The sequence below is a fragment of the Rhipicephalus sanguineus genome, chromosome 5 (genome assembly GCF_013339695.2).
Source record: "Rhipicephalus sanguineus isolate Rsan-2018 chromosome 5, BIME_Rsan_1.4, whole genome shotgun sequence".
In the NCBI taxonomy this organism is placed as follows: Eukaryota; Metazoa; Arthropoda; class Arachnida; order Ixodida; family Ixodidae; genus Rhipicephalus; species Rhipicephalus sanguineus.
In genome coordinates, this window is record NC_051180.1 from 1,462,093 (window position 1) to 1,489,604 (window position 27,512).

Below are 27,512 nucleotides of genomic sequence, written 5' to 3' on the forward strand. Positions count from 1 at the left end.
ATTATTGCAGAGCCCCTTGTAATGGGTTGGAAGCATCCAACAGACCACTCGTTGCGCAATTCGCATTGTGTGATGCCTAGTTTATAGAATTCGCGTTGTGTGGTGCGTGGTTGTTATTTCACTCTTCTACCACACTAAAAATATATGTTAATGTGGTTCCTTCTGGACATGAAGCATGTATAGCGTCTTTTTGCAAGGCAGTTCCAAGCACCGGCATGGCTCTGAGGTACAACACTGGGCTCCCACGCAGAGGGCCCAGGTTTGAACCCCGTTCCATCCTGGAAATTTTTTCTTATTTCTTATTTCGAGCGATAGTGGTTATGGACACCGGCAGCGGCGGACAACTATGGCACCAAAAACGGCCATTGAAATGATCTCATAACACTTTCGCTGTAAAACACCTCGATCCACCTTATAACGCTCGGCTCAAAGTCACAAAATGCAGCATAGAAGTACTCACAAACTGCTTCACATGAAACCTATTCCCTCAAGGCGTGGGCAAATTTTTTTTTTATTTGACTCTCGCTTACTTCGACATACTTGGCCACATACGAAGTTCCCATATTTTCTCACATATAGCCCACATGAGACACACAGAAAATTCGAGCTTAGAAGAAGAGAAAGCTGAGCTAATTGGTAGGGCTTCATGTTAAAAGACGGGACATGCAAACACGGACACAAGAGAGAAGTCAGGACAACACACACGCCTAGAAAGCTGGTGTTTGTGCTGTGCTGACTTCTCTCTTGTGTCCCTGTTTGCATGCTCTGCCTTTTAACAGGAAATTTGGAGCTCTTCGTCCTTCTTATCACACTAGTCTTGGTAGTTGCCTTGTGGTTCATCATCGGAGCTAAAGTTGGGATGCGGGCTTTATGCGAACTACAGCGCACAAGTTGTCTTCACGGCGTGGCTTTTTGGGAATGGAAAAAGGTGACTTCACATAAATACGCGAGGTTTTCTCTTCTTTTTTCTTCCGTGGTTTGTAGTGGGGCATGCGGGTTATACTAAGTGTGGGATATACGTGAGAAAATACGGTATTCAGGTTTCCCTCGCACCGTGCGAACGTGTGTCGTAGCTTTGCTAGAGGCCAACCAAAAAAAACGCCAGGCCTGCATGGAAAGCGCAGCACAAACATAGCGAAGGCCGGAAGAGCGGCATTTCTAGAGCCCATTATAAACTCTCTTAGGGAAAGTGCACTAGCAACGTACCCACTACGCCACAAATCATAATTTTTGTGAAGTTGGGAAGCACCCACTACACCATTATTCGTCATTCTGCGAAGAAACGAGGTACCGTCTGCAAGGCATTATGTGCACTTTGTTGATGCAGCAGCTGATGACGATGAAGAATTATGGCTGAGCCATTTGTAATGGGTTGGAAGCTTTAAACGGCCCACTAGTTACGTAATTCGCATTGTGCGACACCCGGTCGTTATTTCACTCTCCCACCATCCTATATAACAAACGTTAACGTGAGAAAGAGAGGGAAGGAAAGAACTTTATTGACCCTCTGAGGAAATAGACCATGGGGGCCTTATGGGCCCCCTTGGCAACCAATAGGAGTGCACTTGCGAGGAACACACTACGCTATAAATCATCATAATTTTTGTGAAGTAGGGAAGCATTTTTAATCATTTTGCGGGGAACCGTGGTACTTGCTATACACCTGTAAGGCATAATGTGCACTTTGTTGATGCTGTGGCTGATGACGATAAGAATTATTGCAGAGCCCTTTGTAATGGGTTGGAAGCATTCAACAATCCACTCGTTGTGCAATTCGCATTGTGTGACGCCTGGTTACAGAATTCGCGTTGTGTGTCGCCTGGTTATTATTTTACTCTGCTACCACACTACATTACATATGTTAATGTTAGGCTTGTGCGAATAGTAAATTTTAGGTCTGAAGCGAATTTGAAACTAATGGCGATTTGGTCGAAGCGAATTTCAAAGCGAATTCGAATAGTTTACATCACACATTATAAAGAAAAATAAGCATATCTGTCATGACCCAACTAACCAGCGCAATACTTTTAAAGTTGAAACAAGGCATATGCATATGTCATTCTTTTTGGTCCAAAGGGAAGTGGAAGCAACCTCGAGTAACAGCAGGATTTGACTTTCGGTAAAATGCTAGTGATAACCTGTAAAATATGTTAGGTTTTAAAATTTACTCTACTTAGAACATATAAGCCGGTATAACAAGCTTTTAAACTTAAAAAATGATGAATCAATGTGAGGGTAATACAGTAAAACCTCATTAATTCGAACTCTGTTCTTTCGAAATCCCGTACAATTAGAAGGATTTCTTTGGCCCCGAATTTTGCAATGTAAATTTGAGTGGATAATTTGAAGTGGCGGTCAGTACCAGCCCGGTTAATTCGAAAACTTTGGGTGCCAAGTGCCAATTCCCCAATCCCGATTTAGCCGCAAATCCGAAGAAACGATGGCCCTTAGAAGCCACAAAGCAGTGCAGTGTAGCGATAATAATGAGTGACAAGTGAAGCATCCCAGCCTCGCTGCTGCCAGCGCAAGAAAAAAAACTAAACAAAAGGCGGTCTCGTGGTTAGCTGAAATGTGCGCCTGCGGAAAAGACGTGCTTCACTGCAAGACAGCGGTGACACGCGGACAGCATGACGCATGCTTCTAATCAAGTTCAGCGCGTCATGATTTACCCATTGTTTCTGGGAAAATAGAGAAATTAATAAAGGGCGGTCTGACGGAATTCGCGATGTATGCGAACGTCCGAATGGCGGTTGTTCCAGCAATTTGCGCACTTGCACTGCTGGTGCAGTACTTGCCTGCAACGCCTACTTCGAAAACTCAGTTCGAAAGCTTCAATGATCATCTTTTCCACCCAGAACGCATCGCGAATTCCGTCACACTGGTCATTATTAAATTCTTTATTTTACCAGAAAGAATGGGCGAATGGTCGCATCATGACGCGTTGACGCTGCAAGGAGCAGGTGACATGCTGCCCGCGCATCACTACTGTGTTGCAGCGAAGCATGTCTTTTCCGCAGGCGCGCATTTCAGTTGACCGCGAGACCGGTTTTATTGCGATAGCAATTATATGGACAGTCTCGGCTGGATTTTGCCGTCGCCGTCGCCGCCGTCATGCACCGTATATGTACAAGTATGTATATATATATAATAGCCCCAAAGAAAAATAATTCAGAAAAATGCTTCCGAAGCACGGAATCGAACCAGGGACCTCTTGCTCCGCAGCGAGTGGCGCTATCCACTACGCCACGAAACGCAGATCCTCCACGTAGCTAACGGCGAGCGTTATATACACACCCTTTACCGCTGGACGGACTCAGAGACGGCTGCGCTTATAAGCGTTTCTTCATTACCAGCGAGATGGCGTTAGGAGCGCGACGGGCGCATTTAAAAGCCGTCGGCGAGCTCGCTCGCTTCTTCTTATACTTGCGCAGGGAGAACCTTGCCCTTCCGCTGTCTGCTCGCACGGTTTTCTCGTGCTGAGGGGAAGAGGGATGTTTCACGCTTTCACCGTGATGTCCGCGCTCATGTTACGGAGTGTACGAAAGCCACTCGAGCTCAAGGGACGCCGCACAACGAACAAACAGAAGATGAGCGCGAACTATCAAGTGTCACAGCTCGACACTTGAAGCACGCTAGTTTCCTTCGCTGGTTCGGCCGCCTTTGCAACAGGAGCGCTGTTCAAACTGAGAGTATCCATTGGCGAGCCTCACTTCATATAGCATTAGTTTCTTGCTATCGCATTCATTGCTTTGGCCTTGCGGCGAAACTGTGACTTTTTTTTTCCTCTTTCTTTTTTTTTTCTTCTTGCGCTGGCAGCAGCGAGGCCCGCCGTTTCCCCGGTTTAGCCGCAAAATTGGGACCACGTATTGCTGGAAGACATAACCCTTGTAGCCGCAAACTAGCAGGAACAACAAACGATCACCTCTGATTACTTCCAGTAATTCAAAGTTCCTTGCATCCCGCTATTTGTATGTTTGGTTCATTCGAAAACCTGCTTAATTACATTTTTCACAGTACCAGTGACTTTGAATTAACGATGTTTTACTGTATGTTCATTTAAACTTGAAGTGGGGCTTCGCAACAGTGCGGGTTTCTCCTGGAAAGGTGTATTCACAGTATAGCACATCTCCACTGCAGTGGAACCACCTTTACAGAGGGTTATATGCGGTTTATATATGTCTACAGTAAAAGCTTGTTCATTCGAATTCCACGGGAACGCTGAGCAATTTCGAATTAAACAAAATTCGAAATAATGAAAGTGAGCAAAAATGGGTGGATTTCGGGGGTGGGGGCACGAAAAATATTTATTGGCCAAAAAAGTCGGTGATGACCATCTGCTTCTTTTCTCTGAATGCCACAGCTGCGGCTCTCTGTTCCAGCGCACGGACGCGGCGCAGGCAATCCTCTTCACCCTCTTCAAAGTTGAAGAAGAGACGCGCCACATTAAGTGCCTCCATCACCGCAGAAGCTGACGGGCGCACAGGCGCTTCGTCATCTTCGTCTTCCTCACCTTCTGGCTCTTCAGCAACAGGCTGCGCACCGGCTACTTGAGCGATAATGTCCTCATCAGTCAGGGCACCACACACCGATGCACCGGTGTCAACTTCAACATAATCGGCAAAACGTACGCCCCAAAGAGTGTCGTGCAATGCCACTGGCATGAGCTCCTCAGCCCCGTCCACGTCGACGTCACAACTATCCTGCGCACTTCCAGCTGCAAATCCACTGTGGCGGAAACAGTTTGCGATTGTGGTCGCGGTCACCTGTTCCCATGCGCGCACCAACATGTGCATGGCAGTGAGCAGCGTAATGCCGAAGTCCTTCCTGTCGCCCGCGCACAAAATCATTCTCTCCAGCATGTGACGCCTATAAAAGCACTTGATGTTCCTTATCACACCCTGGTCCATTGGCTGTAGGGCCGCAGTCGTATTTGCTGGAAGGAACACTAACTTTATTGCTCTCAGCTCAACGTCGACTTTGTGCGCCGAACAGTTGTCGACGACAAGAAGAATGCGTCTGCCGCCCAGTTCCATTCGCCTGTCGAATTTCAGTAGCCACTTCCTGAATAGGTCACCTGTCATCCAGGCTTTCTTGTTTGCGGTGTACTCCGTCGGCAGTGACCGAATGTTTTTGAAGCACCGTGGCTTGAGTGCTTTGCCAATCACAAAAAGGGGGACCTTTTCCGTACCGGTCATATTTGCGGCGACCAGAACAGTGACACGCTCTTTGCTGCGCTTGCCGCCGGCACAGCTGTCTCCCTTGTAGGTGATCGTCTTGTCTGGCTGCAACTTGAAAAATAACGCTGTCTCGTCAGCGTTAAACACATCCTGTGGTGAGTAGCTCTCCAAGTACTGCTGCAGGGTGTCGCTTCTCCAAGTAGTGCATGTTTCGGCGTCCACTTCCTTTGCCTCGCCGGATAACGTGCGGAATACGAGATTGTGCCGCTCCCTGAAATGATGAAACCATCCCTCGGAGGCGACAAAGTCTTCAATGTCCAAGCGCAGGGCGAAATCGGCTGCCTTGGCCATGATGATAGGGCCGCTCAATGCGATACTCTGGGCTCTCATTTCTTTAACCCAGATAATCAAAGCCGACTCCAGTTCCGGGAACTTCGCTGTCCTTAGCCTTTTTCGACTGGCGCCAAAATCCTCGGCTTCATAGGCGTTTTCAATGGCCGTCCTGTTGCGCATGTAGGTTGACAACGTGCTCGGAGGTATGCCGTGCTTCCTCGCAATTTCGTATTTGCTCGAGTTCCCTTGGTCAACCTCTCGCAAAATCTCCACCTTCTCCTTGACAGTCTTCGCGCAGTAGACGGCTTCGCGCAGAATAAGACGGCTTGACGGCGTGAACGAACAACGTGCTCGAGGAACAAAGTGACGCTGCCGGGTGCGGCCTAGGACTGCTAGGACTACTCCGCCGACTCCTCAGCGTCCCGCGGGTCCCGCGTATACAAGTGGCGCCAGGCGCTGAGATAGCGGGAGGGCTACGGAAAAAAAAAAAAATTGCTCCCTGGATTTCGGAGGCCATACTTTGCTCGCCCTTTGCTCGGAGGCCACTTGAAGCTCGAAAAAACCGGTCGTGCTACCTATCGTTCGGCCGTAAAAGCTTCCACTAGTGTTTGACTATGATGACGCTCGGCGGCGCGCGCTTCGAATTATCCGTAGAGGCGGCAATTTCTGTTCGAATTAACGAATCGTTTTACACATGGTCTCCTATGCACTGCGGACCGGACTGCGGCGACCATTTCGAATTATCCAAAATTTCGAATTAATGAGGTGTGAATTAACGAGCTTTCACTGTATTCGTTCATTTCGAATACTTCGGAATTTCCTAGAATTTAAATTCGTTTCGAAGCGAATTCGAATACTGTAATATTCGTTCGAATATTCGAAGTGCTCGAATATTCGCACAAGCCTAGTTAATGTGGTTCCTTGCCGACATGAAGCCTGTATAGGGTCTTTTTGCAAAGCAGTTTGAAGCACTGGCATCGCTCAGAGGTAGAATACTGGGCTCCCACGTAGAGGGCCCAGGTTCGAACCTCGGTCCATACTAGATATTTTTTTTTTCATTTCCTTGTTTTTCTTATTTCGCGCGATAGTGGTTACGGACACCGGCGGCGGTGGACAACTACGGCACCAAAAACGGCCCTTGACGTCGCGATAGTGGTTACAGACACCGGCGACGCACAACTACGGCGCCAAAAACGGCCCTTGTTCTGATCCCATAACAGCTTTCGCTGTAAAACTAAGTGCTGATCATGGTACAGCAGCGCAAAGGGACATGGACAAAACAGGAGATTGCCCACAACCTTTTACACCATGATGCAACGAAAGATGAAAGTAATGTTGAACAATAGACGCCATGTTAAGTCTTTAGCATGCAGTACCATTTAATGTAACATTGCTTTCCTTGAGCGAAATAAACCTGTAGATGTGCACAAAAACAACACTGAGCAAACCAACTAGCCTAATGGCTGGCATAAAAATACCCGTGATTGGAATGACGCTTGTACTAAAAGTAAGTGAGGTTTCGGTCATTGCTTTGTATGTGCTGCACTAAAAAAGAACCGCACAGACTTCATCCATAAAAAGCCCCTCTTTGCATCAACGAATCTTAGAATGCATAAAGTGCATATGCCACAAAAACATAGGATATTCATATATACTACATACACGCGCAATAATGTGCTCTATTCCAATGATCTCTACACTTCAAGGGATCATAAAAAGTGGTTGATTTATAGAGCAAGAGCTTTGGTGATTGACGATAAATATTTACCATTGTAGTTGTTGAATTGATGCTTATGAAACTCCAGAGAAAGTAAATGACTTCGATATTCTGGCTAAAAAACGGCCACTTTGTCAGCCGTCTTAGGTGCGGACCGGGAACCGGCCCGCTATCTGAAAAACCAGCTGGGCTGGTCTAAAACTGGACATGTGGCAACCCTAGACCATAAGTGACAAAGAAATCGCTTGTGTTGTTACATATACATGGTTTATTCGTGAGCAACAGCAAGATATATTCTAAAAAAAATTCGGCAGATCCCACGTACCGTGGGAATCGATGTTATGCGAAGCATGCGTGGGATAGTGACTGTGGCGTAATTTTTCGCATTGAGCGAAACTTTACGGAATGACACTAGAGAAATGGAAGTGGTATGCGCACACTCATATGTTGAAGTCGCATATGTATTATATAACCAGTTGTTTACAGTTGCGTAATGATGCCAACAGCAACATGGGTGTTACCAACACCAGACGCGGTAAGCTGATATGTAGTGCTTATATTCTTCAATACTGGATACCACGAATCAGAACAGCACAAAGAAGAAGCACAGATGCAGAACAGGACAGGCGTTACTCACAACTAAGCTTCATTAAGGAAAGTTTCCTTAGATATGGTACACAGCCGAGTGGCATGCGCAGGCGCACTGCACGTACCTTACAGTCACAGTTGCAGTTGTTACAATTGCATTACAGTTGCTATGCTTATACTTGTCCGTTATGACGGAGAACGCACGCACGTTTCACGAACCTGTGTGTATGTGTAGGAGGGGTTCTTGACAGTTCTTGAACAAGGTCATCATCACCATGATCAGTGAGCACCAGCAGCTGTACCGGACTTATTATCCGACCTGTTCGTGATCGCGGCTATGACAGGTCTAAGTGTAGTCAAGTGCGAGGTATAGTACAGCTGGTGGAAATCCTGGATGCCTCTTACAATGAAATGATCTGTGATGCCTCTTGTCCTGGACGTGGCAGCGAGGTCTTTTTGATGCCCTGTCCACATCCAAGCCGTCTTTCACTCAGTATAAGTGCCAGGCGTTGTTGAGTCTTGATATGTCAATGTTGAAGTCCCCGGTAATGATGAGAGGCGTGGTTCTCTCGGCAGATTTATTGTAGGGAAGCATCCACCCCGGTTTTATTGTAATCCACGTATTCCACGTTGCGGACCACATGGACGAGTGGATGGTAGTTGACCGTCTTCCAGGGGTCTTCAGCTCCCTCACTTTCCTTGTGTCGGCCGCGGTGGTATAGCGGTTACGGTGCTCGACTGATGACCCGCAGGTCGCGATTTCGATCCCGGCCGCGGTGGTCGCATTTCGATCGAGGCAAAATGCTAGATGCCAGTGTACTCGGTGATCTCGGTGCACGTTAAAGAATACCAGATGGTCAAAATTTCTGGAGCCCTTCGCTATGGCATCTCTCATAATCATATCATGGTTTTCGGACATAAAACCCCAACAATTATAATTATTGTCACTTTCCTTGCGTGTCAATGTCTGTGTTCGCCGTATGCTATGTTGGTTAAGACTTTGTATCACCTGTGGCACATACCCGCATAACATTAACTCTGATATGTGGGTATGTGCCACACGTGACTAAGAGAAAGGGTTTGATGATGTACGCGACAGGTATTTTGCGTTATTCATGTCATGACCAGTGAATCGTGTGCGTTATATGGTAATCCACTGCTATGCCAATTTTGGTATGTTACAAGTTACGGAGATGGCCAGGAGAGCACCCAGATGTAGGTAGGTGGGTAAGGGGGTCGGTCGGTCGGTATGGGTGGGTGGGTAGGTATGGGTGGGTATGGATGGGTGGGTGGGTGCGTGGGTGGGTGGGTGGGTAGGAAGGAAGGAAGGAAGGAAGGAAGGAAGGAAGGAAGGAAGGAAGGAAGGGCCAAAGTGCCTGAGGTTCGCTAAGAAATGCTTCGCATTTAAAACCTATACGACTGTTAAGTTATGTGTTGCAATAAACGCATGTGTAGTCCACAGACGTACAAAAATAAGTGCACAAAGTGGCGTCAAGTGGAAACACGAAGGGAGAAAAGTCACTTTTCATCCAGTCAGCATCGTGTCGCCGTGCAGACTTTTCAGATTTCGCTCGCTCATCAACATCTGAGTCTTAACTCGTAAGTAACTCCTCATACAACGGCTGACATCTGCTAAATCAGATTCTGATTCAGTAGTCGAGCAGCGATTCGGAGGAATTGCCACTAGACTCACGCAAAACAGGAAAACCGGCGCGCACTTCCATAGCGCAAGCAAACTGCGCGGGTGAGCGCACTGAAGAAAACTGTGCAGTTCCGAGCGTGTCCGGAAAGCAAAACCAAATCCAAAACCTATAATAATCATTCGTCTTATCGCCAACGTAACGGAAGCAGCTTTTGATTCTAAACAAGAAAGCCATGAGTTTTGCGGGCGCAACAACCGGGAACCGGCCGAAGGACGCAACAGATACTAGCGCACCGCTGTAGTAAAGCATAACAAAAAATTAAGAGTCATCGCCGCAAGGAAAAAACTACATGTATTCCCCCAAAGCAGGAGCACATGCCAAGCAAGAAAAATGATTGACAAAAGCGTGTTTTTTTAACATACAAGCAATGACGTACATGTACATCTTTGACCATTTTGAGGGTGTTAGCGGATGGCGTACATGTACGTCATTGACCCTGAAGGGGTTAACGTGGCAAGAGTGACTTAAGCATTCCACACACAATAGACCAAGGCTAGAAAACTGTAGAAAAGTTGCACTTTATTTTCTTTTCACTGTGGGATTAGGGCTATTTTTTGGGAGAGTTATATCCATGCTTGTTAATCGGAAGGATTGCTCAAAATCTGGTAGCCTCCCAGCCAAATCGGTAGAGTTGTCAAGTATGCTGTTAGCATTTTGTCAAACCATAATATCACAACAGTTTTTTTCTTCACAGTCATCAAAAGTGCATAACACCACCATGTGCAGTGATGCAAAAGTGGCGTGCCATTTACAAGCCAGCCTTCACCTTGAGCAGCAGATTCTTGAGGTGGCGCCGTCCTTGCAGTGTTCGCAGGCCTGGAGTATTTGGGCTCGACACGTTCACGACCAGATAGTCAGCCAGGTCAGCAAACTGGTGGACACCCGCCACAAAGTCGGCATGTGCATCAGTGCTTTCCTTGTTGCGACCTAGGTTGACACCCACGATGCCATGCCACGCAGCACGGCTGCTATGCAGGGACGACCACACCTGCTTGTGGCCCACGCTGTTGAAGCCATACCTGAGGCGGCAGAACATTAATTACATTGCTGCACACTAACTAAACAAAGCTAAACAAAAGTTTTCAATGCCAAAAACCCTGAACACAAGGATCACATAATGGCACAGCACAAGACATAGAAAAAAACAAAAATAAGCTGAAAGCAAGCAAACAAATCTGGAACATCATAGAGGCACCCTATGACAAATTTACAAACCATGAAGACAAGTTATGCAAGGGAAAAATAAAGTCAAATGGCAAATATTGGACAGTCTAGTAGGTAAGCAGCTGTTTGGAACGTTTTGGCAAGACATGATGAAAATCTTTCAGGGACTGTCTACCGCTCAGAAAAATTTTTTTGATTGTGGTGGAAGTCAGCAGATTGTCACATCGACGGCAATGAGCATGCTTTCGTCCAATAAAAAAGGAGTCATATTTTTAATATGACTGAAAGTCGTGAAAGTATGACTGCTAGCGTCACTCAATAGCGATGTGGTTCAAGCTATTGGTAGAAGCAATAAACTTTCGCAGGTAAGCTTATTTTGCTTGAAAACAAATATGCATAACTTAAAATTGTATTTTATGCATTTTGGCAGCTTTCCTGTGCGTCACAGAGTAGTCTTAGCTTTTTTTTTTTTTTTCTCGCGCATTGAAAGAGGCACCCAGTGGCACTGCCGGAGCTGCGTTCGCCCGCCCGCCCGCCCGCACACCTGCCTGCCCGCCTGCCTGCCTGCCCGGCCCGGCCCGGCCCGGCACGACCCCGCCCCGCCCCACCCCGCCCCGCCCCGCCCCGCCCTGCCCCGCCCCACCCCGCCCGCCTGCAGTGGAGAAACACGAGCCATGCGAGCACAGCGTCCGGGGCCACTCAGAAGAAATAAAAGTCTTGGGTGAACAGGAGCCCAGCTGACTTCACAGCATTTTCGAACCATGACCATGAGTTCTCTTTCGTAAATGTGCAAACCAGTGTTCACCAACGCTGAAGTCACTTCGCGACACAGTCAAACCCATGGATTCTGCAATGAATAAGACTTTGCCTTCAGGTTCCGCTTCACCAAGGCATCCGTGTTGGCTGTCATGTCACATATCAAACACAGAACAGCTAAACATAACTGAAAAACAGCAAAGACCTTCTCTTCTTCTGTGAAGCATGTCTCATGCTTGTTTCAGTCACACATATGGCATGAGTGGAACCGCTACAGTTCATTTCACAACGCTGGCGTACCCGTGCTGTTGGAACACACCAAGTTTTCCGCTCGACTGCGGTGGTTTTTCAGGCTTATTAAAGAAAGCTTGAAATAATGGGGTAATAATACTTTATTTGGCAGTTTGCAAGCTCTAAATGACCACTATGGTAATCGCTTTCTTATTAAACAAAACCTGATTCAGCCTGCAAAAACTGCATGTGATTCTAGCCTTCAACTTACACCGGGGCAACCATTCTCATCACGTGCAGTAACCAGTGCTGCAGGCGTCCCTACACCATTTGAAGATGACCGAACGTAGATCTAAAAATTCTGTTTTAAAAATTTCTACTCGCTTTCCAGAGGAACCGCTACAAGGTTGGACAGTATGCTTTTTATTGCGACATCAAACAGGAAAACACAACCTGATGAGGCCAGTGAAGAAGATAGAACGCACAACAACTTGCAACTCTTTATCAAGGACCGCAAAGCAGAATATCTATAAGGCAACTTATGGCCATAAAATACACAGGTGCAGCCAGCAGAACAATCAGTGCCACCTCAAGTATTGTAATTCTAACAAAAATAGAACAACCAATGCTTTGGGCATGCAGTTATTCCCGTAACTACTAGTCATTTCTGCCTCGATTGTTTCAGACGTCAGTTTGCTACTGCTTGTGAGAATGGTTCATTTTTTATAGATTGGTACAAAGCATGATGAATGTTGCCATTGGCCAAAACTAGGAACAGCCCAAGGAACATTGCTACACTCACACTTTTCACAATGCACATTGAGAAACCCTTTGCACTTGTCCCTCGTACTATTTCTACAGTGTTGCCTGAGACAATCATTTACACACCTCCTTCTTAGACCCACCTCACCAAAAGATATTAGTATGCAATACACAAACTATTCCGTACATTCGACAAACTTATCCTCTCTTTTTTTCTCTTTTTTGCACCCACGCTTGTGAGAGGCACTGGGATTACAAATTCTTCACAGTTTTTTAAGCGTTTTAAAGTGATTGCATTAATGAGCTCGTTTCGCAGAAATTCCAGCGTTGACGTTGGTGTTGGCATCATTGGTTGTGAGCAAAAAATCAGTGTTGTCCATGACTAAGAAGTCGAGAGAGATGCAAATAAAATAAATAATAAAAACCTGCGGTTCCAGTGAGAATCAAACCCAGGTGTGGCAAGCAGCTGTTCTACCACGGAACCACGCCATCGCTAAATACTGCTTTGAAAAAAAAAAAAACAACGCTATATGAATGTTGTGTAGTGATGAGTATCGTTAACGCATGTAATACTGCGTGGCAGAAGCGCAGAATTGCACCAGGTGTCAAAACATGTGAATTGCATGAGTGGGTGTTTTAAAGGCCCACCTATTACAAAGCGCTCAGACATATTTAATCATCATCATCGGCAAAAGCACCAACAAAGTGAGCAGCTGTGTAGGTTCATGCGTTGCTTTACGGATGCGTAGTGGGCCCTTCGCTAACTCGCAAAAGGAAGAATTATGGCGCAGAGGGCACTACGCAACTGTGCTTGCAGTGGGCATTCCAAGATAGTTCGAAACGGCCAATGTTCGACGCACAGACGTTCGCTTCCTTGTGCCGCAGTTGTGACATGCACCAAGAGCCGAAGCCAGGCTAGCCGTTGAAAAGGCGATATGCACGAGGCCCGATTACGCTGTCGCATTCTTCTCTTGAAGGCAAAGCTCAAGCGTCCTCCAAGTTTTTTTTTAAAGCTAGTCATGGTTCATAGGTAAAAACAGCACAAACCAAATGAAACACAAGGAAGACATGGGACAGCGTGCGGGTCAGTCATGGTTAAAGTCATTTTTTTCAGCTCCTTTGGCAGGCAACATAGTTTATTCTGTTCCCCTTTCATGTGCTAAAGCACACACAGGTCAAAATGGAAGCTTCCTAACCAAAAAACTACTATAACGTGCAGTGCTGACCTTAGGAGTGGGCAACCTGGGTAGTCTGCAAAGGGCACCTACCACGAAAGGGCAACGAACTGCCCTGAACATGCCTCCCACGTCCTCTCCACCCAGCCCCATCCACATTTTGGGGCGGTCGCGCCTGCATGGACACTGCCATCTTAATTTGTAACAGCACCTGCATGAGTGCCACCATCTTGATTTGTAACCAGAGTTACCGGCAGTTACTGATACAGCAACTAAAAGTATACAATATAAATGCGAAGAAGAATAAACATACCACGCATCGATCTAACATAACACGTGCCAAACAAGTGCAAATGTCTCAATCCTGCCAATTGTAAGGTAATTATACCTGGGGCTATGTTTTGCTGTGCAAGCGTATGGCTTGCTTACATCCTTGGTAGTGCTGAACGGTAGTATAGGAGATGGAGTATACAAGGGTGAGACGGCTGAAATTGATTTGGGAGCAATTTTTGGAGCAACAAAATTTCGATTTTGCAGCAGAAGAACCCTGATTTGGAGCAGTTAAGAGGAATTTTTTATGTCATCTCAGGAGCTTGAAAAACAGATTTGTATCAACTTGGGGGGACAAGTACATATTTAAATTGACCTAGGATAAACGTAACACTGAAACAGCCTTTGAAGAAAATATCGCCTCGTATGAACTACACTACCTCTTTAAATACTATGCGACCTATCAGCCCGAGTAAGAAACGCATGAAATAATTGAAAAAGAAAAGGTTCTGCAAACTAGGTTCACTTCTTAAAAATTCGAAAAAACAACAACAAAAAGAATGCGATTCCACAAAAATTGCAGTTACATAGCAATAGGCCTTTTTAAGATCAGTGATATAATTTAGCAGATTACTGCTTTGGTTTTTATTGCGATAGCAATTATATGGACATTCTGAACAGGTTTTTGCCGTCGGCATCGCAGTCGTGTTCCGTATAAAGTCTAAATCGATAACATCCCCCGCGCATGATATGTTTTATCCTTCGGTAAAAGCGTGCGAGTGAGGGCGACGAACGCGAAAGCGGCTGAGGCAGAGATGAAAAGAGGCGGCCGATCCTCGTTGCATAGAGGGCGCATGCAATAACATAACACCGCATGCCAGGCCTGCCGTTGACAGCCACTCATGCAGAGAGGAAACGTGCCGCCCATCTTGAAGGAGCACGAAGGAACGCAATGGAGGGGGGGGTGTCGCTCAAGCAGCAACTGTGGACTTTAAGGGCGTGGTCGCGATTGCTGGCGCGCGCGTTATCTCCGCTGGCATCACCGACGGCTCGTCGAGGGAAACTCGACGCATTTCTGACACTTGCAAATCTTGAACATACTCAAAGAATTTACTTTCATCGATATAAACCCCCGTGGAAAATTCCGCTATCTCGCACCAATTACGGCACCCAAAGGCTTAGCCATATGTTGCCAACTATACTCAATTCATATGAGCAGCAAGACATAAATATCGACAAATTAAACACTATCGATGTACAAACACTATTTTTGTAGGTTTGCATTGTTTACATAAGTCACTGTGTTGCTTCGCATCATTTTTTTTTGTATTTTTTGTACCTTTCCTGTGTACCTCATTGTGTACCTTTCTTATGTACAAAAGCAATGATACACTCTACGAATTATTGTGCTCATGTGTTTATGAAATATTCCTTTTTGTTTGTATACCTTGGCCTGTCATTTACTTCGCCTTTTGCTTGTATTATTACTTGCTTTATTTTATTTATTTTTTCATACTATTCTTGTATTTTGTTTTTACCCTGTCATTGCTGACGCAGGGTGGACGGTGCTTAGTCAAGCTGCAATAACTGCAGCTTTTTTGCCGTCCCCCCATTTTTCGCCATTGTATCTGTTTTGGTGAAAAATAAACACTGATGATGATGATGATTATACCCTTTTAAGTGCTGTGATCTCAACGCTTCTCTCCTTTGAGCAGCCGTTTTCTCTTACACCAGCGTTTTGTAGTTATGCGAGATTGGATTCATAGGTGTTAGCTGCCAGCCTTACTTCGTATATTACAATTTGATGCTATCGCATTCATTGCTTCACCTGCGGTGAAACTGATTTTTTTGTAGATCTGCTTATATAGCTTTTCAAGCCTCTCCAGAGCTTCCTGTAGGTCAGTGTTTGTAAGGAGGACATCAAAATAAGCGCCTTCAGCTTGGCCGCGCGGTTGAAGTAGCATCAAACATGCTGCATGCTTTGACGGGCGAGAAAAAAGGCGTGCTACCGCCGTTCGCTGCCCCCTCGTACGGGAGCGCCTTCAAGAGCGCGGCGCAGGCGCGAAGATACCTCGCCGCATTGACTATCTCATAAAGCTATCTCGCACTGGCTATCGCATATGGTACTGCGGGCATAGCGTCGCTGTAACCGTACTGCCCGCTTTTATTGGGGAACGACACAAAGGCGCTTCGCATCAGTCCGCTGCCGGCTTCGGCGTGAAAAACCGTCAGAGCATCGCGGAGACGCGCCGCATGCAGGAAGCTAGTTGTCACCGCAATGATGCAACAAGGGTGATGCCTCTCCCGTGCACGGTACGGGTCGTAATGGTAGAAACACTCCCACAGCCAACGCGCGCGTAGGTGACCACACTCAGCAGCGTCGACGCGAAAACCACTGCGACCGGAGGAACACGCTACGCACAAAAATCAACAAGTGTAAAAATCCTGAGTTAGTGCGCACTAACTACACTAACTACCCTCACAAACATCACAAAGCATTCGAGCTACGCTTATCTCCTCACGACTCGAAAGTCTGGCCACTATGGCCTCTCACAGTCTCTATCCGAATCGAACGTTCTTACTTTTTGGGATTCGCTGCTTCGATTCGGTGCCCAAGTCGACGCCTCAGAGTTGTCGTCGATGATCAGACGCCTCGCTGATCCTCTTCATCGCCGATGCCTCATTCTCCGTCGAGACCACCGGTCCCTCCCAGCTAGGCCTACTGTCGGCCTATCCTCAGTGCCACGGGATCTAACTACCGACGTGGCTCCGTGATTATCGGTGGGTTGCCGTCTCGTCGAGCTGGGGTAGTGCCGCAGAGGCCATGAGAACTGCATGATGAGGCTGCAAGCCCGGGAAGCCTCGCTCAGTAGACACCAAGGTTGACGGCCACCCTCCCGGGACTCACGCAATGCTGCCTCCCGAACTCGGCTCTGCTGCTCTCGTCGCGGGCGCGACACTGGCTTGCACCACCTTCCTCTTGGCCAACTCCACCCAACAATTCCTGCTTGTTCCTCTGGGGTTACGCACCTCAGTTCGGGTCGCGTGGCACGCGCCTTTCTCCAGCCAATGGCTTGCGTCGACGTGGCGGGGGTGCACACCATCGGGTACTTTTCCATTCCCCGCACACCATTGACGCATTGCGCTGTCCGGCACGCGCCCCGTGCCCCTTACTCATGACACTTATCAAGGATGAGGCAATGCAGAGGCCAATTCGTATTTATTTACTTGATTTGGTGCAACCAATGTGGTGTCGACCACCTTTTACACATGAAAGGAAAAGACGCTTTTTTTCTCAACCTCTCCTCCTCCTCCAACTTCAGTGGAGGCCCAAGTGATGTGGTGGACAAGGGCACGCTCCCTTCGAGTCCAGAGTTCTCAATCTGCCCCACAGACGTGAATGTATAAGAACATCTGAAGTTTCAGACGCAGACAATCTTCGGCGTCCAACTAATCGGACTGTCTACCCAAATTTCAGGTCCAAAACGGCATTAATTGAAGCCCCGACCTATTCTGCATATATCATCTCGTAGGTTGGAACCAGTGCTTTCGTGAGTCTATCCGTTTGTGACCATATCAGAGTCCGAAAGGCAGCTTTGCCACAATGCCAAGGTGTGATGGGATCAAGCACATCGCAACTCTGAAGGGGCCACTGTCACGATGCAGTGCGGCCAGTGCAGCGATGTCTTTATGGATAAGCACCAGAAATGCACATAGGCGTGATGGCGGCAGGCGGCAAATGCGCCAGAACGGCTTAATCACCAACAACCCTTCTGATAAGCATCTTCAACAAACTGCTCATTAGTGCATATGGCTAAGCGGAGAAGTATACGCATAACCCAAACGCGCCCTGTCGCCGTTCATGCTGCCTCTTTGTGCGAGACCACTAAGTGCACCGCACAGATGCGTTGCCCTCACGAACTTAAGCAGCTCGTGTGTGGTCAGGAATGGAGTGAACATTACGAGCACTTTCATGGTGATTAGTGGGTTTTTATGGCGCAAGAGCCATGGGTGGCCAAAGAGCGCCATGTCTTTTAATGTGGTATTAGTGATGACCAATGATTACGATGACAGGATGTACATTCAAACCTCAATATAACGAACATGGATATAACAAATTATCGGTTATAACGAAGTAAATGAAGAATAGTCCTGCCATTGATAGTGTTACAAATAAACGTTTATAACGAATTTTCAAAAATAACGAGGTTATTTTCGTGGCAGATGTGACTTTGTTGTAATGAGGTTTGAGTGTATTATGGTTGTAGTATAGAGGCCTAAAATCATGTGTCGTGTGGCAGTGTAAAAGATGTGCATACAGCATAAAATTATGGCAGTGACAAGTGATGTGATCTACGGGTGTGAGATGAATGACGAGTGAGCATGGTATCTACAAGTGAGAGATGGGAAAACAGCATGAATGCCTCCTCAAAGTCTTTGATCGCCGGGAGGCAGGTGCTTCCTTTGATAGAACTACCGCAGCAGCAGCCTCAATTGTGAGGCCACGCTACGGAGCGCCTGGAAAAATAACAGTGAAATTTTTTTTACATTTTGATAAATTCGAAGAGGTACTGATATTTGAAGAGGGGTTCTTTGCCAATGAACATAGCAGGATGGTGTGGTAACTGTTGCAGGTATATTGATGAAAAATGCTTTTTTCTGTGAGTGTCTAGTTCCGTACATTGCAGTAGGATCACACTAAGACGTCACACAAAGATGATCGCCACCGGGCAAGAAGTACGAGTGTGTACTGCGTGTATGTCCTATTCGGAGTCTGCAGTGTTACTTCTGTACGACGTGTTTTAGATATCGGCAGCCAATTACCAATATGCGGTTTTATAAGACAATTTATTTTGTTTTTCCTTATCCCATAAGCGCTGCCAATGAGCCCTGAGCTTCTGTTTTAGGAAGGCAATCAGGTCTAGTGCAGGGACAGCCATGGGTGTATCAGCAGCGTTTTCGTGGACGAATGCTGCTAGCTGGTATGCCAACACGTTTCCTTCGATCTCGTGCTGCCCTGGCACCCAGCATACAACATGCTGTTTAGTGAGTAGATCATGCATAAGAGTGAGTAAAGAGAAATAAGGACATGATTTATATGTTTTTTCAATGTTTTCAAAGCTTTTACCACACTTGAGGAATCTGTATACAGTTAAACCTGCCTATAACGAACCTCCATACAACAAATTCCTCGATATTACAAAGCTTTTTTCTATTCCCCGCTGTTACTCCATAGAAGCACATGTATTTGCGACCTCTATGCAACAAAGTGGCAGTGAGAGACACCCTTGATATAACAAATTTTCGCTGCCGACAACCTAGGGATTTTGCCCCGACTTTTGTCATTTTGACACGAGCAGGAGCCGCATGCATCTTCTGTGGTTGCCTTGCGGCCCTGCCGCCAGTGGAGCGCGAAGCGGCGTCAGCGCGCAAGTCCCGGCGACTGCGAGGTGAGAGCGACTGCTTGTTTGCGCGTGCAGGTGTAAACAAGGCGGGAAGGCAGGGCTGCACCCCTCGAGCTGGTGTTCTTGCCGCAGCGGGCCCATAGGGGAGACCCACGCCGTGGGAGGCACTGCAGTGCTGGGCGCTGTCAGTCAATGTGGGGAGAAAACTCGTTACTCGAGTGTTGACCCCTCCGCTGTCCCCTTCAAGCTGCCTTGAAAACGCGTTGCTTTGCTCGCACGCTGCACGCGTTCTGCACATGTTTTTGAGAATTTCGCGTCACGTGCGGTTAGGATGTACACGCTTCGGTCCGCGTGGCAGCAATAGAGAGTTTTACTAGTGCTGGGGACCCCAAGCCGTCTGCGTACGCACGCTCTTGCGTTCCTTTGTACTCCCAGCCGCATCCACGGAGAATACAAAAGAACGCAAGGGCTACGTACGCAAGCCGCTTTGGGGCCCCGGCACTAAAGCTCTCTAATTTGGTGAAAGGTCAGCGTCTGCTCAGTCATGTAGCAGATGCGGAGCAAGTAGTGATAGCAGATGACGCCATCCTCGTCAGAGCGAAGTGCATTTCGCAAGTGAAGGACGACGTTGTTTACGACGTGGAGTTAGCACAATGTTCTGTACCTTCATAATTATATACCTGTTTTGTTTAGTTTGCTGTGTGTACTACGCACTCACTGTGTTTGTTACTGGATGCATGGGTAAGGCCGCTGGCGCTGTGACTGCTATTGGCGTTGTGACTGCCCTGGCGCTGTGACTGCTATTGGGGAGACCCGCTCAAGTTTGCCCGCCGACGCCAGCGCTTGCCATTCCCCTGCCGGAAAAAGCGTACACTAGAAGTGTGTTACGACCCTTCCGCTCCCTTTGGCTCCCACGCATTTGCGAAGTGCATGCTACATGTGAAACGCCCCTCGTTCCGCGATGTCACCCTGACAGAAAGGGGGGAACTATTGCTGCGTCGTCAACTATCACAATGGCCATGCAAACACGAAGGGGTCGGCTTCACCAGGGAAATTCTACTGATTCCCAAACAGATGGCACGAAAAAAATGACACCATTTCCCGCTAAAGGGGACCATGAGGCGATGCGAAGCCAGAGCACTTGCACGATCGCGTTCCGTTGGCATTCGTTGGGCATGCTACCGACCTCGCGTCGTGGAACGCGAAGAGGAACGCTACGCGCGTCTTGTCTTCCCTCTAGCCTGGCCGTTAATTCTCACAGGGCGAGCGGGGAACGCGGTCGACAGGCGTGCGAGAGGGGGGCAGCGTAGGAGAGGAGAGAGAGGGGGAGGGGACGTGCATGCGCTGGTGCTCATCGCGGCGTTGCGCAGGAGAATTTCGGCATATCTAGCCCGCGTTTCAGAGGAAGAGTGGAAAGGGGGAGGAGAGGGGGAAATGGAGAGGGAGAGGGTATGCGCATGCGCAGTAAGGGTGGTCACGCCGCACACCACCACGACCACCACCACCGGATTGTACTCCGCCATAAGATACTTCGCATCTAAAAAGCAGACGGCAGGCATGGATACGAAGTTCCCGCTTGAATGGGCACGACCACGACAACTACGAAAAAAGAAAAAAAAAGCATTAGCCGTTGTTGCACGTCCATTGCTTTTTTTTTTTTTTTTTGCAGATAGAGTGAACTAGTTGTTACTGAGTGTGCACGTACAGCCCGTACAACACGGTGCACTTTCAATAGTGACCAAGATAAAATGCCTTGACAGCAATTGGCTCTTCCCCCGCAGATTGCACACAAAAAAATGTTTTTCTGAAAGCTGGGCACTCGTCATTTCCCCATTAATAATCCTATGTGACGATAGTACGCACACTGTTCGTGAACTCGGAGTACCGGCTATGAGAACGGTGATAATGCAAGGAAGGTCACGCGAGATAGATGTCAATTTTTGTTGCGGGAAAGAAAGAAGCCCAAAATAGACCATTTTTTTTTTTTGGAGTGTTACGTACCGCACGATAACTCGAATGGTTACTAGTAAATTAAGGTATCCCAACTAACAGCAGTCAAAAGCGCCAGGGCCGCTTAACCTAAAGCACGAGAAGCGGCCTTACCCATGCATCCAGTAGCAAACATAGAGCGCATAGTACACACAGCAAACCAAATGAAACAGGTATATAATTATGAACCGCTTTCACGGAGAGGAAGAGCGTAGCCTCGAACCAGTGCATTTTCAGCTCTCTCTCTCTCTCTGCACCGCGTGTTCGACCGTCCAGCCACTGCCGCTGGTGTGTGCGGATTCCCGCGCTTTGCATTGCGTGGCGCGCAAGAGGTCAGTGTGTTTCCATTTTTCGACGCGCTAAAGCAACTGTTAACAAAACACGTTGCGGGGCTAGTTGGTGATACATTCTTATTTAAAAATTGTAGCGCTACATTAGACGAGGACAAGAAGAAAGGTACATGACAGGAGGGGCGTTTGGAGTCAGCGCCCGTCCTGTCATGTACCTTTCTTCTTGTCCTCGTCTAATGTAGCGCTACAATTTTTAAATAAGAATAAAGCAACTGTGCTGCTAAAAATCGAAATGTTGGACGATAACAGGTCGACACACTACTACTGTGCTGTGTTTGGTTGCGACAACAACCATTGGAAGTGTAAAAGACTGCCAGCCGAAGCATGCGAAGTGCACCAACATCAAGCTTTCAAATGACTTCGCTTCTCGTAGGTCGCACGCCTTCTTCTCCAACAAATAGTATATTATATGTGGTGTCGGTACTTATGGCCATTTCTTCAAGTCATCACACCAGCTTGTGATTGTGCTTGGGTGCTGGTACACTTTATCATCTGCACCAAAGAGAACCAATGTCAAAGCTGACGATTAATACACAAAATGTTTGGCCAAGAGTTGTTTTCTCATAACATCAACATCTCTGATTTTTATGCTACAGCCTGTGATTTTGCAATGCCTGCCGCTAGAAAATGTTCCATTTTAGTGCGTGCAGATACGAGATTATCGAATTAGCACTTTCCAATCGACATGACAGAAAGGCCCACATGACATGTGTCCTTTGGCGCAGGTACGCGCCTCTGACGTTTTGTCGAGAGCACGTTCTTTCTTGACTTGTCAATTTTGTGACAATAACTGGGGTAGCGTTAGGACAACCGCGTTGTTTTTTTTTTTCTCGCGGCGTACTGGGTGTCGTGAATAATCGACCCACGTTCGTTAAAGCCAGGTCGTTACCTGAACACGTGCACTTGTCGTAATGCTTCTCAAATACTCGCCAAAAAACAAACAATAATGTTACCAAAAACAGGCACCCTTTCGGCGTATCTCTAGTGGCGGATGCTCGCGCCGAAGCGAACTTACGTCATGCCGCACTTCCAGATGTGCAACAGGCATATATTCATTTTATAATCATGTTGTTTCTACGCGAAATTTTGAGCTCACCCATCGTACGTGTTTCTTATCCTGCGCGAAGATCAGACGCCACAAGCTTTTAACTACGATGACGACACGAATCAACACAGGCATCGGTGTTTGTGCTAATTGTAGCGCTTGCGATGGGAAGGCACCGAGCAGGTGCTCCACAAAGGAACGACACACACACAGTTCCACACCACGCCCAACTTACCCTCGGCTGTAGCGAGGGTGTTTATATATATCAAATGGCGGCGTCCCCTGGCGCCATACAATACAACAACGTATATTACAATATACAACATTTCTCCTCTCCTTAACAAAAGGAATTACGCTATATGTAGTCTTCCAGGTACTGTGGACGCTGGCGCTCTCACTGAGGCCGTGCCGATTGGTGTAATGGTTGATGTCGTGACGTGAGGGACGACAATTGTTGGCGTAACTCTGATGACTCCACGTCTTGCTGAAGCTGCGCATCTTGGGTGTCTCGAGGTTCCTGCAGACTTACAGACGGTGACACAGTGGGTGGCACAGAAGGTGGCAAAGAAGGTGGCACAGTGTCTGTCTGGGGTATTGGTATCGGATAATCGTACCGTTGTGGTGACTGTGTTGGGGGCTCTTTCAGTGTGCTTTTGGAGAGCTTTGACGCATGCCAGGTAGTGCTGTCATTCAGACGATAAGTGTTACGGGCTACCTTGGAATAAATTACCCTAGGGCGTGAATACTGGGAGGACGCTTTTCCTTGTCCTTTCTGATGCACCCATACTTGGTCACCAGGTTGAAAAGAATTGTGGTAGGCAGGACGTCTGCGATTAGCATCCTCCTGCATTTTACGCTGATAGCATTCAACACGCTGACGCAGTTCCTGGTACTCGTTATATGGGTTCTCATGAAAACTGTGCGCGGAGAAGCCTACAATATGCAAACGCGTTCGCGGTTTGTGACCACGCAGCAAGTAAAACGGAGACAACTTAGTTGCAGTGTGCGGAATGGTTCGATATATTGCGACGTAGCCGAGAACAGTCCTTTTTAGAGGCCTTCGTTCCTGAAGGGCACACTGAATGAATGACTTGAGAACGTGGCTAAACCGCTCAACCTGCCCATTAGATTGGGGGAAATAATGTGAAGATCTGATGTGCTTGATTCCCTCGGTAGTGAGATATGTTTCGAATTCCACAGAGGTGAACTGGGGGCCATTATCAGTGACGATTTCCTCGGGCAGTCCCTCTCCCGACAGTCTTGAGAGGCTGACTGAAATGGACCCATTATGTCTACAGCCACCTTCACCCAGGGTCGGGGAGGGTATTCAGTCGGCTCTATGGGCCCCTGTTGACTACTGGCCGACTTGTCAGCACTGTTGCAAATTTGACAGTCGCTTACATACTGCTCGACATGTTTGCGAAAAGCTGGCCACCAGTATGTGCAGCGAATTAGGTCTTGCATTCTCACTATGCCGGGGTGTCCTGCATGCGCGAGTGCGAGCGCTTGTTTCTGTAGTTGGCTGGGAAGGACAACTTGGCCCCTCTCAGTAGGATGCTATCTACCACTGAAAGTTCGCTCCTGACCTCATAGTATGGATGAAGTTCTTTAGAAAGTTGCTTCCTTGCGGGCCAGCTAGTTATAGTATATTCCATGACTTGTCTCAGTGCTGCGTTACAGGCCGTGGCCTGTTGTACTTCAAGCTTGGATATCATGGCCTCAACCTGGGCGACTACTTCCTCCTCAAAAGGAAAGGAAGGTTCAGAAGTGTCAAGGGGGTTGCGAGAGAGGGCATCTGCTACCTTATTCTGCTCGCCTTTGCGATACTGGACGGTGAATGTGTAGTTGAGAAGATGAGCTGTCCACCTACCTATTCTCAGTGGTTTCCTCCCAGAGCCCTTTTCAGACAAAAGAGTAGCCAGTGCCTGGTGGTCCGTGATCAGTGTGAACTTTCTTCCCCAGAGGTAGACATGCCACTTTTCACACGCCCATAAACAAGCCAAAGCTTCCTTTTCGCCAGTGGAGTTGTCACGATTATCTCGGTGCTTGCAATAATGGATCGGGAGAGAGTGAGACGGGCACAGGAGATCGTGGTAGGATGGCAACAAACAACAAAGTTTATAATGAGCAAAAAGATAACAAAAAAGTGTTAAACACACTGAGTAATTCCAACCAAAACCTATTTACATTTTCCAAAATCTCAGTTCATATCTAGAACTGCAACTAGCTAAACAATGCGTTCTAGCTAGGCTTAGATACGTCTCCAACTCAGTCTGGCCACTATGGGCCTTGCATCAATAGAATGTTCTTACAGTACGTCGCGACGACTCGATGTTCCCGTCGCGTCAATCTCTCGTCGAGACTGTCGCCGACGTCCTCAGTAGTCCTCCAAGTTCATCGTCGGTCGCCTTCATCCAGCCTACCGCTTGCTCTCGTCGCGTGTGTCCCCAGTAGTCTTCTCAGTCCTCGGTCCGTCGAGGTTAGGCCTAACTGGGCCTTGGTCCCTTGCTTCAGGACTCCACAGGTGACGGGCACCTCGTTGACTGCACTGTGGTCTGCAGCAGTCCTGCCGAGAAGAGAAGGGCTGCTGGCGATCCCGGAACTGCTGTATTGAGGGGCGACGTGTCCGGGCAGCCTCGCTTGGAGCCTTCCAAGATCGACGGCCACTCCCCGGGCCTTGCGTGCCACCACCTCCAGAACCGAGTACCAGCCACCTTCGCCGCGGGTGCGACGCTTACTCCTTCCTCAATCTTCTCCGTCCGGTGCCCCACAGCACAGTGCCTTGATCATCCTTCGTCGTTCACCATCACGGCTCGGGTCGCATGCCACGAGCCCCTATCTGGCCAATCCTCTGCATCGACGTGGCTGGTGTGCATGCCATCGGGTGACTTTACTTCTCGCGCACCGTCGCCGCGCTTCCACGTTCGGCACGCGCCTCGTGCCCCTCCTTTACTCATCACATTGGGCCCCTCTTTCAAGAGTTTTTTCTCAAAAAACTGCTTCTGTCCCCCTCGAGGTTACGGCCCTCTTCTCTTCTGATGTTGTCTTAAACTTACGACTTGCATCCTCTTCTGTTCACATCTACTTTCACTGCACGCTTGTCCTCATCACGCACTTTCGCGAACACGTCACAAAACACTGCACTGAACCCATTACAATGTCCAACAGTTCATAGTGCGAGAAACTATATAGCTACACATACAGATATAACTACCCACAATGGGCACCGTGCATACGTAAGGAGCCGGCACAGTCGCGCGCTGCCTCCAGCGCCAAAGCGGCCAAGGCAGCAGATTTGGCGGGATAAGGGAGCAGACGACGCAGGCGGCGACAAGCCACTAACGTAGCGTTAGCGCGGTTGCTTCTTTTCGCCAGACCTCGTGTATCCTCAGGCGAACACGGCAACATTAAATGCATGAGCTGATGGAAGACAACGGAGGTGACGAGACCGTTGAGCGAAACTGCGCACGTGTAACGCGGGCCGTCTCACTAAATAATCACAGCTTATCACCTTCAGGCTAACGCGGCAGCGAACTCGGTGGCAGCTTGAAGCTGGCCATACCAGCAATTGCACTGTCACGGCCCCTGAATAAAAAAATGCTTTCTATCGAACGGCCATGGCACTGCATTCGCTGCGCCGACTTAACCAGTGCAGCCGAGTTTGTCGTCGTGGCTTGTTTTGCTGCCATGGCACTGCATAGCTTGCCAATTATTACAGTCGAGCCCGACTATATCGAAACCATTTATATCAAATTATCCCATATATCGAACAATTTCTAAACACGGTAAATCTACATTGAGAATATATAGCAAAAGTTACTGTTACATCGAACGAAAATAGCAACGACAACCGATATATCAAACTCCATGTGCCTCAAAAGTGCCCCAGCAAGTTGGCTTTCCCTCGCGGTGGCGGGGAAAACTGCCGGCGCCACCCTAGAAAAAGTGGTTTAGACCCGGTTGTGCACGGGCGAACACCCCCCTGCAAGAAATGATCCTGGCCCGCTCGCAGCGCTTACAGCCAATCAGAGGCCGTCGTGCTTTCTCCGAGGTACAGAGGCGGTAGAAGTGACCGCCATTTTTTCTTTCTTTATGCTTGTGTGCCTGCTGCTGCCTGTTTTCCTCGAGTCCTCATTCAGCGTGGTCCGTGCTGGTGGTGTTGCCTGTTGGTGCTCTGTGAACCTTCGTGTCGGCAGGGAGCTTAAGATCGACTTGCTCGGAGCTCTTTCTATGTTGAGTAGATCGTGGGCAGATGTCACGAAGGAGACGATCCAGAACTGCTTTAGGCGTGCCGGCTTCCGCATGCCTGGTGATGACACCCCAAATTCCGATGACAGCACTGAAAACACCGCAGGTGTTTCCGCCGAAGTTTGGAGCGAGCTGGCAGAGTTCCCGGGAGCTATCGACGGATCGACATTCGACGAGTTCGTCACTGCGGACGATGATGTCGCCATCATGGGTGAGCTACAAGATGAGGACTACGTTGCAGACGTCGTGCCGACCACGAGCCAAAGCGACAACAATAAGGAAATTGACGATGGCCCATTGCCTACATCCTCCGAAGTGTTTAGTGCACTTGCGTTGGTCCGGCGCTATTGCGTGAATGTGGAAGGTTCCAGCCTCAGCTGCTCCGACTCGTTGGACAACGTGGAGGCGTGTGTGCTGTCGCAGGCAGCGAAGTCGTTGACACAGAAGAAAATCCAGGACTATTTTGTTCCAAAGTAGGGCACGCAAGTAAGCCACCATATTAATAAAGTACTTTTCTTATTGTTATGTGCCTTTGTGTCAAAATCCTATAGCGGGCCTATATCGAATTATGCCATATATCGAACTAATAAACGTTTTTT

The 27,512-nt window shown here is 47.9% G+C and overlaps 1 protein-coding gene across 4 annotated transcripts in view; it reads right to left on the reverse strand.

The window, feature by feature from the left end:
- Positions 1-27,512, reverse strand: part of LOC119393117 (dihydroorotate dehydrogenase (quinone), mitochondrial) — a 215,094-nt gene that overhangs the window by 117,889 nt on the left and 69,693 nt on the right. For all 4 annotated transcript variants that reach the window (XM_037659940.2, XM_037659938.2, XM_037659939.2 and 1 more), the window contains one exon: positions 10,285-10,537. In XM_037659940.2, coding sequence (XP_037515868.1) covers positions 10,285-10,537 — 253 coding nt within the window. The remainder of the gene's footprint in view (positions 1-10,284; positions 10,538-27,512) is intronic.